We start from the raw sequence: 15,925 nt of genomic DNA on the forward strand, positions 1-15,925 counted from the left end.
GAGAGAGAGAGAGAGAGAGAGAGAGAGAGAGAGAGAGAGAGAGAGAGAGAGAGAGAGAGAGAGAGAGAGAGAGAGAGAGAGAGAGAGAGAGAGAGAGAGAGAGAGAGAGAGAGAGAGAGAGAGAGAGAGAGAGAGAGAGAGAGAGAGAGAGAGAGAGAGAGAGAGAGAATGTTGTCTCGCAAAGCATTAACACCACCACCACCACCACCACCACCTCCTCCTCCTCCTCCTCCACCCCTTCTTCCTCCTGTTGTTCCTCCTCACTAGACATAAAAAAAAACTCAGCAAGAAGTTTTCGTATAAATAAACCTTAAAACTTGGTAAGTGTGTATCAGATGAACACTGGTTTACGTTAAGCAGGAGGAGGAGGAGGAGGAGGAGGAAAAGGAGGAGAAGGAAGAAGAGGAGGGGAGGAGAAGTAAGACAAGGAGAAGACGCAGGAGGAGGAGAAAAAGAGAGGAAGTATAGTTTTAGAAGAGGAGGAGGAGGAGGAGGAGGAATAGCAAGAGGAAAAGGAATGGAAGATAAACAGAAAAGTGGAAAGGAAACTAAAAGAGAAATAGGGAAATGGGAATATATTAAATGAGAAAAGGAAATAAAAAAAAAAGGAAAAAAGTAAGAGGAGGTGCTTGACGAGGATTAACTTTCAGAGGATGAGGAGGAGGAGAGAAGAAGTATTAGAGAACGAAAAATAAAGAGCAAGAGTTCAGATGCCAGGAACGAAAAAAAAAAAAAAAAAAAGTTGAGAAGAGCTAAAAACTACGGGAAGTAAAATTTCAGGTTCAATGACTTAACAGAGGAAGGTGAAGGAGGAGGAGGAGGAGGAGGAGGAGGAGAAAGAGGAGATACACGGTGTAGGGTTTATATTGGGTCTCCTACGATTACTCATATGTTATTTAAACGTCGTGAGTGAGCGAGTGAGTGAGCGAGTGAGTGATTGAGTGAGCGAAAGAGTGAACGAGTGAGTGATTGAGTGAGCGAGTGAGAGAGAGAGAACTGATGAAACGACCCAATGACACACACACACACACACACACACACACACACACACACACGTAAACCCACCCCCCAAAAAAGGATACATATAAAACAAGTTACTGCAGTGGCGCGACCAGAACGACATGTGGTTTGCAGCTAAAAAGAGGCGAATATTACTTCAGAAATTTTTGCCGGGCGGGTGAAAAATGTTGCAAAATTCGCGTGTAGGGAGAATAAAATGAAGGTTGCAAAAATACATAAACACGAAGCTACGGCGACTAACACTTTGCTAAAAACGTCCATTCGCCCCCCAAAAAGTTCCATTATTTTACGGCTCCTTTTTCGCCTACTTTTATTTATTTTTATGATGTGGTGTGTGTTTTACGGTGTGACTCTCTCTCTCTCTCTCATTCTTCCTTCAGACCAATTTTGTTTTCCTCAACTGCCCATTTTTTCCTTTTATTACTTGTTTTCTTTATTATTCTCTTCTTCTGATTTACTTCTCTCCCCCTCATTTATCATCTCTCCTCCTTTCCTTCCCTCTCTTCTCTCTCCTTCTGTTCATTTCTCTTCCTCTCCTTCGCCATTTACCTCCTCTTCTTCCTCTTTCTCCTCTCTCCTATTAATTTCTCTTCCCCTCTTCTACCCTCTTCTTCCTACCCCATTCTGTTTACTTCTCATTCACCATCTACCCTCTTCTTCCTCCCTTTCCTCTCTCCTTCTATTCCCTTCCCTTCTCCTCTTTCACTATCTACCCTCCCCTTCCTTAATCTCGTTTTTGACTTCTCTTCTCTCTTCAATCCTCTTCTTCCTTCCTCATTCTCTTCTCAGCTTTCTCTCTCTATCCTTCTGTTCTCTCTCTACTCCCTCATTTTGTTTACTTCCTCTCTTCCATTATCCACCCTCTCCTACCTCCCTTCACTTTCCCTGTTCACTTCCCTTCCCTTCTTTCACGATCCTTCCTCTCCTCTCCCTCTCTCCTCCCTCCTTCAGGCCGGGAGAGGCGCCACGTGTGAGGGGAAGGGAGGCAGCAGCAGCAGAAGCCTTTCCATGCGTCTGCCGTTCCGCTCAATACGAACAGTTTTGGCGGCTATTTGGGGAGGGTTTTACGGCTTAGGAATGCCGGCGTGAGAGAATCAAACATCCCCACAAACTTTTCCCATCCAAGTGTCGCGTGGAGCCGCAGATGAGAGTTAATTAGCGGGGGAAAAGAAGGTTGGCAAACGATCTTTTTGTGTCCCCAGAGCGGTAGAGGTCGAGCAGTGTCTGTTGTGTGGTTAACGATTACATGGAAGCAGCGAACGAGAAACGCTTTTAAAGACTCAACGTTGCCCGATTGTCGTTCTCAGCTCAATAACGAGATTCATTTATAAGTATCGTTAAAATCGTTGAGTACTGATGTTTTTTTGGCAATAGCTATGGGTCAGAAGCCGGAAAATACGAGGCTCTGGGTACGATAATCTGGTATGCTGGAAACGGCTTTGTGGTAAGGCTGAAAATTACGACACCTTTTTGGATTGGAAGAAAAAAAAATCGTTACATTCTCTCATGCATAGTTTTTACACTTTTTTTTAGATCAATGAGTATATATATATATATATATATATATATATATATATATATATATATATATATATATATATATATATATATATATATATATATATATATATATATATATATATATATATATATATATATATATATATATATATATATATATATATATATATATATATATATATATATATATATATATATATATATATATATATATATATATATATATATATATATATATAAACTTGTATATAACTAAAGACGTATTTATGATTATTATGCCATATTAAAGCTGATTTTGAAGGCATCTTTTTACTTTTTACTTTTTTTAATCAGAGTGACAATGTATATATATATATATATATATATATATATATATATATATATATATATATATATATATATATATATATATATATATATATATATCTATATATAAAACGTGCAGATAACTAAAGACAAATATGCGAATTATGCAATAGTAAAGTTTATTTTAATAACTACACTTCAAAAGAATCTTAAAAAATTCACATTAGCTGAAAAAAAAATGCTGGCTGCTGAATTTCCGGAACAGAAGAGTTGTTCACAATATATAACGTGAGACGGAGATAGAGAATGAGGCTGGGCTGGACGAATAAAATATCTTAAAACACTCCACTGGGAAATCAGAGGAAAAAGTCCTGCCTACACCACACATCAGACCAGGACTTGAAAAAAAAAATAACGACGAGCAAGTTACTGAAAAAAATATTGGCTTCAGTACAAATGATTGTCGAATGCAAATAAAACTACTGACAACTATAAACAGAAAGGTTGATGAAAAGCTGGTTTAACTAACGAAACCCGACGGCAGGTGAAAAATACAAAAACAGGCTTCGTGCAGGGTTGGAGGGCGGCTGTCGAGAACCATTCAGCTCACACACACACACACACACACACACACACACACACACACACACACACATACACACACACACACACACACACACACACGCACATCGTGGACAGTGTTGACAGCCAGCTTTTAAAGTAACATAAGAGTAGTGAAAGAATATAATCAACTATATTTTCCTGTAATTACAAAGAAGAACGATATGTTTCAAGCGGTGGCAGCAGAAAGCCTGTCTGTGCCGCTATCTTTCGGCCGTGCCTGTCCGCGTCGCGTGCTGGCGAGGGAGCAGCTTTAGTGACGATAAGTTAGTGAAATTGATTTTCAGCACTCAACAATTAGTTGCGATGACCGTAAAGCTGAATAAATTGCAATAAGCTACGAATCAAAGGCAATAACTCTGACATTTGTTAATAAAAATTTATCACGCAAAAGCACTGCTTATATTGCTCTTGTTTATATGAAACGTGTTTTTACAACTGCCGGGCCGCCGAGTTGCATGTCCCCGACCCCGCGTGGGACAGGCTAAGCCGCCAACAGATGACGACCAACCAGCAATTTTATCACACAAAGCACCGCTGCGGCGACTCTTATTTATACAAAACCCTTTTTTTAGCACAGCAAGTTGGCGGCCGAGTGTGTCCTCTCGCGGCGCGCGGCTTACGTCACGCCGAGCCGCGAACTCATGACAAATACATGGCCGGATTTATCCTTTTCCTTTCCGAAGGCGTGTACCGTGACCTCGACCAGTTCCCTTTCCAGTATCGAGCTTGCAGCTCATCCTCTAACTTGAGAGAAAAAGTCACAATAACATTTCAAATTGTCGCTCTGAAAGAATTATTTATGCTCATAAACTGTGAGAACATGTAGTTCATTTTTTCATCCTATTCTTAAAACTGAAATATATAACTCATTGATTATTAACTGCAAAACAAAACAAAAAATACTGAACACTAAATTACTACATTATGTCTTGAGATAAAAGCTGAATATATTATATCCATTTGTCTTGAACTGCGTGGCCACAGTGGCTGGATAATCACACCGGCTTGACCGTGCCATGAAGGAACAAGCTGTGTTTGAACATTCCTCTGACAAGTTATGTAAAAGACTGCGAAAAAAAGTGATAAGTTATCAATGAATTACTTGAAAGAAAAGCAAAATAAGTGAGTATGTGTATACAAAAACACAATTTCACGTGATGTGGAGGCACTTTTAGACCAAAAAATGAGAGGATCAGTGGTAAACGACCTCCTCTAACAATGTTCTCCCCACACAAGAAATGAGGTCTACTTAAGTGAATGCGTGCGTGCGTGCGTGCGTGCATGTGCGTGTGTGTGTGTGTGTGTGTGTGTGTGTGTGTGTGTGTGTGTGTGTGTGTGTGTGTGTGTGTGTGTAAGGTTGACTCAGATGAAGGGAGTGGTCAGGTGTGATGGTGGGTTGAGTAAGCAGGTTATATAAGCAACTTGTGTGAGGGGAAAATTTTCCTTCCCTGTTAAGAGGAACGTGAGACGGCCGCAGAAACTTGTCTGGGATACATCCTCGTCGACCAATGCGGATTTTCTTCTGCATAATGTTAGCTGCAACAATATACTTACAATTTAATTAAACTGACAAGGGATTACAGACTATCAAAAATACCGTTGCTTATTTGGATAGACGTTTCAGCTTCTAATCTACCGACCACCCATATACTTCTGAATCCTTACTTACAACCTTAATATATACGTATTGACGCTTACGAGGACGAGTTACGTGACTAGGGCGCGCCCAGCACCTAGCGTTGCATCATGCAGCAACACGGGGAGCAGGGCATATGTTTCATCCGATCTGACGTCGGGGTGCCATTTATGAATGTTAAAAATCTTGTCATTCTTGCGTTCAACGATGCCGTTTTTGTTACTATTTTATTGTGTGTTTGATTAATTGATTGGTGAATACAGTCATGGCACCGCAAGTACTGTGGTCAACTCTGTGTGTGTGTGTGTGTGTGTGTGTGTGTGTGTGTGTAAAACCGAGCCTCTAGGCTAAACAAAGTAAACAAAAAAGTGATGCAGTTAACAAGACAAAGTGCTGATATTATAAAAAAGTGGTCCTAAATTGGAACATTATTTTCCCCTCAGAATTATGGGTAAATGAATTAATCTTCCTTTCGCAAAACTGTGTAATATGGAACAGTCAAAACTTTTTAATGAAATGAATGATATGATACGGTCTTTATTTGTCCTTTTGTTGTTAAACTAGACAGATAGAGAGAGAGAAAATTAGAGAGAGAGAGAGAGAGAGAGAGAGAGAGAGAGAGAGAGAGAGAGAGAGAGAGAGAGAGAGAGAGAGAGAGAGAGAGAGAGAGAGAGAGAGAGAGAGAGAGAGAGAGAGAGAGAGAGAGAGAGAGAGAGAGAGAGAGAGAGAGAGAGAGAGAGAGAGAGAGAGAGAGAGAGAGAGAGAGAGAGAGAGAGAGAGAGAGAGAGAGAGAGAGAGAGAGAGAGAGAGAGAGAGAGAGAGAGAGAGAGAGAGAGAGAGAGAGAGAGAGAGAGAGAGAGAGAGAGAGAGAGAGAGAGAGAGAGAATCTGAACTGCCCTTTTCGACTTTTCTCCTCCCACAAAGTAGCTACGGGCAACACAAGCCTCGGAGGAACGGACGGAAGGCCTTGGGGTCTGTTGCTCTCACCGTTTTATTCTTATCCTTTTGACGGACGAATTTTACTATTATGCGACGTTCCCGGAATAGAAAACATTTTTAAACCTGAATTCTCGGAGAGCCTTAAGGGAGGAAACATTAAAAGCTCTTAGCGGCGAAGAAAACGCACTAAGAAGAAATGATAGGCTGTTAAAAGGCAAGACGCTTATGTGGGGGAGTAATAACGGTAATACCTAGATTACTGTAATGCGCAGGCTAACTAGGAACATTAGAATCGCGCTGAGTAAATAAATAACACCAGAAAGTCTCACCGCGGGAAACTGTTGTATCACTAAGCTTCCCGTGTGTACAGAAATCATGAATGACAAGTCGAGGAAACTATCGCACTCACTTTCCGCGGTGAAAATACAAACCAATGAAAATAAAGAAGAGGAAAAAGATACAATGAAATACACCTACGGATTCCTATTACAACGCTTGCAAAGAACAAAGACAGACGCAATTGAATACTGAATCTATCGAGCAAAACAAAGAATAAAAACGGCAAAACAAGCGAGAAAACACACACACACACACACACACACTGGCTCCACCTCCCCCCACCCCCACAGGAAGAGTACGCTGACAAGATGAGAAGAGTTGAGTAGCGAAGGGAAGAGGTTCTGATTTCCCGCCACTCGTCCACGTACACAGTGTTGAGGTGAAATCGAAGTCGTGTCGCCGCTAAACCATAAAAAAGTGGTGGAGCCTTACGTGATGTACCTACGGATTGATGTGTGCGTGTGTGTGTGTGTGGGGTAGGGAGAGAGAGAGAGAGAGAGAGAGAGAGAGAGACAGGATGAGAAATATACCTCAACAGCCCATCTTCTCTCTCTCTCTCTCTCTCTCACACCCCCCTCACACACACACGCCTCTGCCTGTCAACATCACCCTTTCCCTCCTGTTGAAAGTATGCCTTCATACAGCCTGTGCCTAAGAAGGGTGACCGTTCCAATCCCTCAAACTACCGCCCAATAGGTTTACTTTCTTGCCTATCTAAAGCTTTTGAATCAATTTTTTAAAACTCACACTACGTACGTAACCACGGAAATCTATATATCCCTACCCATTACCCCCTAAAAAAAAACTACCACCCTCCTCCCCAACCCCTACACCCCACCCCAACACCCTACACCCCACCCCACACAGGGTGGCGCGTGCATACGTACGTACGTACGTTACCAGCCAGCGGGCAGACTAGGCCCCCAGAGGGCCACCCCATATAGTCCCAAGCTGGCGTCAAGGTATGCTACTTCTCTCTCCCACAGGCATCCACCGCACTCATATATCCAAACACACACACACACACACACACACACACACACACACACACACACACACACACACACACACACACAGTACTCAACACTATCAGCCATTACCTATCCTTTCTGCATATGATCCATCCATTTGCATATCTACTTATCCACCTGTTTCACAATTTAATCATCAACCTATTTATTCATCTGCTTCATGATCTATCTATCTTTTCAACCTCTAAATGATCCCTTTCCATCCCCTTTCCAGCGTTCACCAAAGAAGAAAAAGCATATCTATCTACTCGTATCTATCCACCCACTTCACAATTTATTAATCTACCTATTTATCAATTCATCTACCTATCTATCTATTCATCTTCCTCACAATCTACTCATCTATCTATGTTTTAACCTCTCCACGATCCCTTTCCCTCCCCTCTCAGCATCCATTACAGAAGCAGTAACACACACACAATTCACTCACGAAAAACACACCTCACTCTCGCCCAGGAAGCTCTTGCATGCTAGTGACGTGAGGGAGTCTGGCTAACGCAAAGTGATCGCCGCTCTTTTCCCATTCTCACACTTTTCCTCTCCCTCCGCCTCCACCTTACACGGTTTCCCTGCCTTTCACACGAGGCAAATTTAAAAGACATTTTTTTGTACTTTTTCGTACTGGCACGTATCAATATTTTAGGGAGGTTTGTTCGGCCCGATGATTGGTTTTCTTTCAGTTCCATGACTTTTCAACTAACCGCTGTCTGTGTGTGTGTGTGTGTGTGTGTGTGTGTGTGTGTGTGTGTGTGTGTGTGTGTGTGTGTGTGTGTGTGTGTGTGTAAGCTTGTTTGTAAGTCTGTCTGTCTGTCTGTCTGTCTATCAGTCTACCTGCGTGTAAGTTTGTATGTCCGTTTGTAAGTTAGTCTGTCTGTTTGTTTTTCTCTCTACCTTTCTGTCTACCTATCTATGTCTCTCTAAGTGTGTGTGTGTCTGTGTGTGTGTGTGTGTGTGTGTGTGTGTGTGTGTGTTCCCATCTACGTTCCCATGGTAGCACTGGGTACACTGTTCTCGTCTCTCCCGCAGAACACGGTGTACGGCCGCGTGACCAGCTCCACTCTGCTCGTGAACGTAAGCAGGGCGCAGGACGGGGCCATGGTGACCTGCCGCGCCGCCAACCCCGCAGCTCCCAGCACGCCGCTTACAAATTCCACCACGCTCACCGTCCTCTGTGAGTGTCCAGTCCCCTTTCCTAGTGTTTGCTTGGTGACCTGACTGTTTAGGAATCCGGGCTACCCCACTTGGTATTTTTTGGTAGCATTGTATTACCATTAGCTGGTAATCAAAAACTCACTCCGCCATGGTCATCGTCCTCTTCGAGTTTAGACATCTGGGCCACCCTAATTTGTGATACATATTAGTAAGTAGTTCTGAATACCTCCCTCTCCTTCCCTGCGACCCTCCGCCTTCCACTCTCCCCTCCTTCCCTTCCCTTCTCTCCCCCTCTTGAACCCCCTCCCTCCTCCGTCCCTTCCTCCTTCTCCCTTATTCCCTCCCTCCCTCCTCCATCTAGCCTCTCACCTGAACCACGGTGAGATATCAAGTTCTCCCAAACCATCGGCGCCAAACATTCTTCCTCTCCTGTACAGTAAGAGCGGCTTATGACTTTTCCTTCTGGTCTTACTTTCTCATTGTCAACACATTACGATGAAGCTCCTCTTATGAATGAATCGAGAATGAACAACCCAAGCCACATCAGAAAAAAAAGAGGATGAAGAAACAAAGGGTGGGAGAAAAGGGCGATTAATTAAAGTGAACTGGGAGAAGACAGAGAAGAAAAGCAAAAAATGAGCAGCGTGAGAACAAGAGGAGGCGGGGATAGGGCGGGAGGCGTTGGCGATGAAGAGGCTGAACTTGGCTTGTTAAGTAGGAAGGAGCGAGAAGCAGCAACGCGGTACAAGGACAATGAGTGCGGGGCGGGGGCTAAGAGCTTTCAGGAGGAGGAGGAGGAGGAAGAGGATAAGGAGGAGGATAAAAAAGACTCGGAAGATGATGATAATGATGATGATTAGTAGCACGAGGAGGAGAAGTGAGAGGGACGAAGAAAAAAAAAAGAATGGGAGGGCTAAAAATAGTATACGTTCATAACTTTAAAGGAGAACAGTCGAAGGAGAGAAAAATGGCAAAATGAGGAGGTCAGAAAAGTTAACTTGGATCTAAAAATAGACGCCGGCGATTGAAAGAAGGATGGAAGGAGTTACGTGAGAGGAGGGAAGATTAAACTAGGTATACGAAGTCTCATCTTTTCATCCACCACCACCATATTCACCGCCTACCCCTTCCCCACCACCACCATCACCCCTCACCCATCCCCACCACTACCATCATCCCCTAGCCCTCCCCACCAATACCAGCACCCTCACCCCCTTCACCAACGTCATGAGAAGCTGTGCAGGCGATTGGAAGTCCGTAAAAAAATATAAACTGAGAGAAAGGAGAAAAAAAATATCATGACTACGGCCACAGCACAGATAACGAGGGCGGGTCGGCGCCAACACCTGCTCATATCCTATTAAGCGCAGGTGATTCTTGACACTTAACCCGGCGAAGGGAAAAGCCGGCCTTAACCACACGGCGGCTCGGGGCCCAAGATGCTCGTAACGGCCGCCAGGAGTCCTTCATCAGGCACGAGGAGCGTTTAGGAGTTCATGAAGAGGCCGCGGCTGGCCATAAGCGGCCCACCAAGCACTAGGACTTCGCGCAAAAACTATTAAGAGCGTCATGCCGGCGGAATAAAAACGATGGCAAACACTCAGCCACAAAGAACATCAAAGAGGAGTATATTGATGGTGTGTGTTGAAAGGCTCATTCGCCCACAGTAGTGCAGACCCTTCATCACTTGTAAGGTTATATAAGAGCACCAATTCTTCCCCTATGTCAGTCATTATTCGAGATCGAGAGGCAAAATCTACCTCGCTGCGCCATTCGCCCTTACACGCTAAAAACTGTTGCTCGCGTAAAAACACCAAAATAAGTTCAAATGACCTTTACCAGATTCAAAAACCATGACGGCCCCTCAAGTCATGTTTTGCTGTTCATATCATGCGTGAAAATGTCCTCTAGTGAAGTTTTTTTCTTCACTGACCAGAATAAAAATGAGAAAATAATCTTGTCGTATACAGATTAATGTAGAAATATTATTAGTATGCTGAATTTACACTACGGATTAATTGCTTTTTACTGCTGCGGATTAATGTGATGTCTTTGTGTATATTTAAACAATCAAGATAATATTATACCTCATAGTGCTACATGTTGGCTTTTTATACTTCTCTTCTAATTTTTCTTCTACTTTACTTATCTTCTGTATTTCTTTATCTCTGAATCTCTGTATCTCTCTGTTATCTCTATTTCTTCACTACGTCTCAACCATTATTCTCTATTCCTTCTTATTCTTCTCTTCTACTTCTCTCCCCTTCCCTCCACGTCTTCTGTATCTCTGTCTCTCTCCTATAATTGTCGCTCTGTGAATAGATTAATTTCTCTTGCCTGTGTCGCCCTAACGGAGGCTGCGGCAAAGGGTACGAGGCACGAGGGTGTGGGAGTGAGAGTGGTTGTGAGGCGCAGGACAATAGGCGACATCATCCTTCTTCATAATAACAAAACTCTCAACACACACACACACACACACACACACACACACACACACACACACACACACACACACACACGTACACACAAACAACAGGTGCGTCGTTATAACGTCTGTAGAGAGCAATTAAGGAACGACTTTGGTGATGCGCCGCGTAATCCTTCCTTAAGACTTTATTACATTGACTGAGCTTCCCTGGGCAGGACGGGAGGAGCACGGAGGACACACACACACACACCCACACACACCCACACACACACACACACACACAACAACAACAACAACAATACAGTGCGTCAGAAACTCGTGGGGTTGGAAATACTGCAACAAGAAAGATCATCCCCGCGCGGACGGTTCCTTCCATTAACGCTATCCGACGCACAAAGGGACGGCCGCTGAAACACTGCACGGCAAAGAATGGACATACAACAGTAACACTAGGAACAGAAAAAGAAAAAAACATATTCTCTTGATAATATACACGATGCAAATAATAAGATATGAGGAGGAGTGAGTGTCTGCGTGCGGTGTGAGCGTGTGAGTTAGCCGGTGCCTGCCTTTGTGCGTGCGTGAAAGTGGGCAAGCAAGCGAACGTGCACATGGATTTCCCCTTCACTAAGTCTCGTATATATGACACTGCAAAGCGTATCATTCGAAAGCGCGTGAACCCCGGAACTTGTGAAAATTATTTAAAAATGTTACGAATTGATGAAGTGCAGTAATACAATCCGCTCGGTCCGCAGGCATTTTTAAACATCGTGGACTAGACGCGATCGACGAGTGTAAATATTTCAGTTTGTCTGTCACCCCGATGCTCATGAGGCACGGTGAACTCCGAAGCGTTTGACTGCAGTTTTGTCAAGATTAAACTCTAAATTTGACGCGCAATTCGCCTCTTCGTTATCAGTCAATCAATCAATCAATCAATCAACAGGGGCATACGCCGGGGGGACCGTCGCCTCGGTAATCCTACGACGTCAAAACCGGGGCTTCCTCCGGCCAAGTCTCCGACAGCCTTCCATGCTAAGTACGTAGTATAGTAATAATGATAGTGATAATAAGTAATGGTAATGATCTTCAAGACACACTGACGGGCTAGGTGTGCGAAGAAGAGAGAGAAGGAGGCTATTTACATCAGTCACAATTCCTTTCACACACACACACACACACACACACACACACACACACACACACACACACACACACACTTCCCTTCCCCTTCCCCTAGTATGTGTGTATGTGTGTGTACAATGAGTGTGTGTGTGGGGGGGGGGGGGTTGAGGGGGCTGGATGTGGGCGTACTCGTATATGCATTTTTAGAAGATCGAGGCGGTCCAAACTCTCAAAGAATATGTGCCCGCAACTTTTCTCTCCTCAAGGTCTCCAAAGTTACCGAATTTTCAAGATCTGCGTGTGTCTGGTTAAGGTACAGGGCGAGTTCTATTTTTTGTTTTGTTTTGTTATGTTTGTTTTAGTCTTCAAGGGAAGTAGAGACTCAAGCCTAAGGGAGAAGGAAATGCCGTGAACTGTCTAACTTTCTAACTAAGCGATGAACTGTCCAACTAGGGAAGACGCAAGAGGAATGCTAGAGAGAGTGAGATACGGCGGGCTGTCTAACTCAAGGGAAGGGAGATGGACTGCCCGAGGGAGAGTGAAATGAGGCGAACTGTCTAAGAATAAAACGAACTAGCAAAAGGAAAGGTGGATGAACTGTAAGGGAAAGGAGGATGAACTGTAAGGGGAAGGAGGATGAACTGTAAGGGAAAGGAGGATCAACTGTAAGGGAAAGGAGGATCAACTGTAAGGGAAAGGAGGATCAACTGTAAGGGAAAGGAGGATCAACTGTAAGGGAAAGGAGGATGAACTGTAAGGGAAAGGAGGATCAACTGTAAGGGAAAGAAGGATGAACTGAAAGGGAAAGGAGGATCAACTGTAAGGGGAAGGAGGATGAACTGTAAGGGAAAGGAGGATCAACTGTAAGGGAAAGGAGGATCAACTGTAAGGGAAAGGAGGATGAACTGTAAGGGAAAGGAGGATGAACTGTAAGGGGAAGGAGGATGAACTGTAAGGGAAAGGAGGATCAACTGTAAGGGAAAGGAGGATCAACTGTAAGGGAAAGGAGGATCAACTGTAAGGGAAAGAAGGATGAACTGAAAGGGAAATCAGGATCAACTGTAAGGGAAAGGAGGATGAACTGTAAGGGAAAGGAGGATCAAATGTAAGGGAAAAAAGGATGAACTGTAAGGGAAAGGAGGATCAACTGTAAGGGAAAGGAGGATCAACTGTAAGGGAAAGGAGGATGAACTGTAAGGGAAAGAAGGATGAACTGTAAGGGAAAGGAGGATGAACTGTAAGGGAAAGGAGGATGAACTGTAAGGGAAAGGAGGATGAACTGTAAGGGAAAGGAGGATGAACTGTAACGGAAAGGAGGATCAACTGTAAGGGAAAAAAGGATGAACTGTAAGTGAAAGGAGGATCAACTGTAAGGGAAAGAAGGATGAACTGTAAGGGAAAGGAGGATCAACTGTAAGGGAAAGGAGGATCAACTGTAAGGGAAAGGAGGATGAACTGTAAGGGAAAGGAGGATCAACTGTAAGGGAAAAAATGATGAACTGTAAGTGAAAGGAGGATCAACTGTAAGGGAAAGGAGGATCAACTGTAAGGGAAAGGAGGATCAACTGTAAGGGAAAGGAGGATCAACTGTAAGGGAAAGAAGGATGAACTGTAAGGGAAAGGAGGATCAACTGTAAGGGAAAGAAGGATGAACTGTAAGGGAAAGGAGGATGAACTGTAAGGGAAAGAAGGATGAACTGTAAGGGAAAGGAGGATCAACTGTAAGGGAAAAAAGGATGAACTGTAAGGGAAAGGAGCATCAACTGTAAGGGAAAGGAGGATCAACTGTAACGGAAAAAAGGATGAACTGTAAGGGAAAGGAGGATCAACTGTAAGGGAAAGGAGGATCAACTGTAAGGGAAAGAAGGATCAACTGTAAGGGAAAGGAGGATCAACTGTAAGGGAAAGGAGGATCAACTGTAAGGGAAAGAAGGATGAACTGTAAGGGAAAGGAGGATCAACTGTAAGGGAAAGGAGGATCAACTGTAAGGGAAAGAAGGATGAACTGTAAGGGAAAGGAGGATCAACTGTAAGGGAAAAAAGGATGAACTGTAAGGGAAAGGAGGATGAACTGTAAGGGAAAGGAGGATCAACTGTAAGGGAAAAAAGGATGAACTGTAAGGGAAAGGAGGATCAACTGTAAGGGAAAGGAGGATCAACTGTAACGGAAAAAAGGATGAACTGTAAGGGAAAGGAGGATGAACTGTAAGGGAAAGGAGGATCAACTGTAAGGGAAAGAAGGATGAACTGTAAGGGAAAGGAGGATCAACTGTAAGGGAAAAAAGGATGAACTGTAAGGGAAAGGAGGATGAACTGTAAGGGAAAAAAGGATGAACTGTAAGGGAAAGGAGGATCAACTGTAAGGGAAAGGAGAATCAACTGTAAGGGAAAAAAGGATCAACTGTAAGGGAAAGGAGGTTGAACTGTAAGGGAAAGAATAGATAGGAATACATAGGAAGAACAGACACCAGAAGACCTATCGGTCTATGGCGAGGGTGTCTGTTTACTACCGCTATTACTAGTAATCTACGTGTGGTAGGATAGGACAGAATAGATGAAGGCTCCTCCCCACCCACCTCTCCCTCCGGCAACGTGCCGGCAGGAAATAGTTAGAAGAGAACACCATGTACCTTTAAGGAAGAAAGGGCCATGGAAATTTTACAGTAAAGAGATAAATAAGAGGAAATTACTACCCTTAACTTACACTACTGGTAACCTAAGCTGTGGGGGAAAATGACTTCATTACATAAGAACATAAGAACATAGAAATACAGGGAGACTGGAAGAGGACGAGTGGCCTACACAGGGCAGCCCCAAAATCCCCCCTAATACTCACGATGGGTGAGGTGTAGTTTCAGGGACACAGGTGGAGGCTTGATCCTCATTTTACCGGCGGTACTAGGCACGCACCAGTAACCTGTCACCTTACTGCACCCACACCTCACTCCACCTGTCATGCGGACATTAACTGTTGCTTTACTCTATTGTTGACTTTCGCTACTTGCAATCTAGGTTGTGGGGGAGAATTATATGAATATAGGTTGAGGTCTTGCTACAGTCTGTCTGAAAACATGCGAAAAAGGGTCAGTATAATCTTATATCCCTGAAGTAATTATCCAAAGAAGACTTAAAGATATTGATACTCTGTGCGCTAACTACTGACGGTGGGAGTCTATTCCAGTGATCGACGACTCTGTTATTGAAAAAACTTCTGTACACCAATGTGTTACATCGATTTCCCTTTAACTTCATACCGTTGCTGCGTGTTCTTGTGTTGGTGTCTCTCTGAAATAGACTATCTTGGTTAATGTTGTCGAATCCATTAAGGATTTTGACCACTTCAGTTAAGTCCCCTCTTATCCTTCGCTTTTTTAGGGAAAACATATCTAAACGCTTTAAACGCTCGTCATATGGCAAGTTTCGGAGCGCTAGAATTTGTTTGGTTGCTCGTCGCTGTATCCTTTCTAGCAAAACTTGATATTTGATATAGTTCGGTGACCAGAGCTGAACGGCGTATTCTAGGTGTGGTCTTACAAATGCTAAATATAATCTCTTCATAAGTTCGGGTGATTTATAATCAAAGTTTCTTGAGACTAATCCCAACATCATATTGGCTTTTTTGCTCGCTGCAGAACATTGATCACTCATTTTAAGAGTGTTACTGATAATAACACCAAGATCTATTTCTTGTTTTACTTCGCTGAGCTCATGTCCTTACATCTGATATTTAACGTTAGAATTTTTTTCACCTATGTGCATTACTTTACATTTATCTACGTTAAAACTCATTTGCCATTTCTCGCT

At 43.3% G+C, this 15,925-nt stretch overlaps 1 protein-coding gene across 1 annotated transcript in view; it reads left to right on the top strand.

Moving 5' to 3' along the window:
- Window positions 1-8,587, top strand: part of LOC126991936 (basal cell adhesion molecule-like) — a gene marked incomplete at its 3' end in the record, with an annotated part of 133,585 nt that extends 124,998 nt beyond the window's left edge. Inside the window, exon 6 of the mRNA XM_050850606.1 lies at window positions 8,443-8,587. Coding sequence (XP_050706563.1) covers window positions 8,443-8,587 — 145 coding nt within the window. The remainder of the gene's footprint in view (window positions 1-8,442) is intronic.
- Between the last annotated feature and the right edge of the window lie 7,338 nt (window positions 8,588-15,925).

Source organism: Eriocheir sinensis, unplaced genomic scaffold, assembly GCF_024679095.1.
Source record: "Eriocheir sinensis breed Jianghai 21 unplaced genomic scaffold, ASM2467909v1 Scaffold368, whole genome shotgun sequence".
NCBI lineage: Eukaryota > Metazoa > Arthropoda > Malacostraca > Decapoda > Varunidae > Eriocheir > Eriocheir sinensis.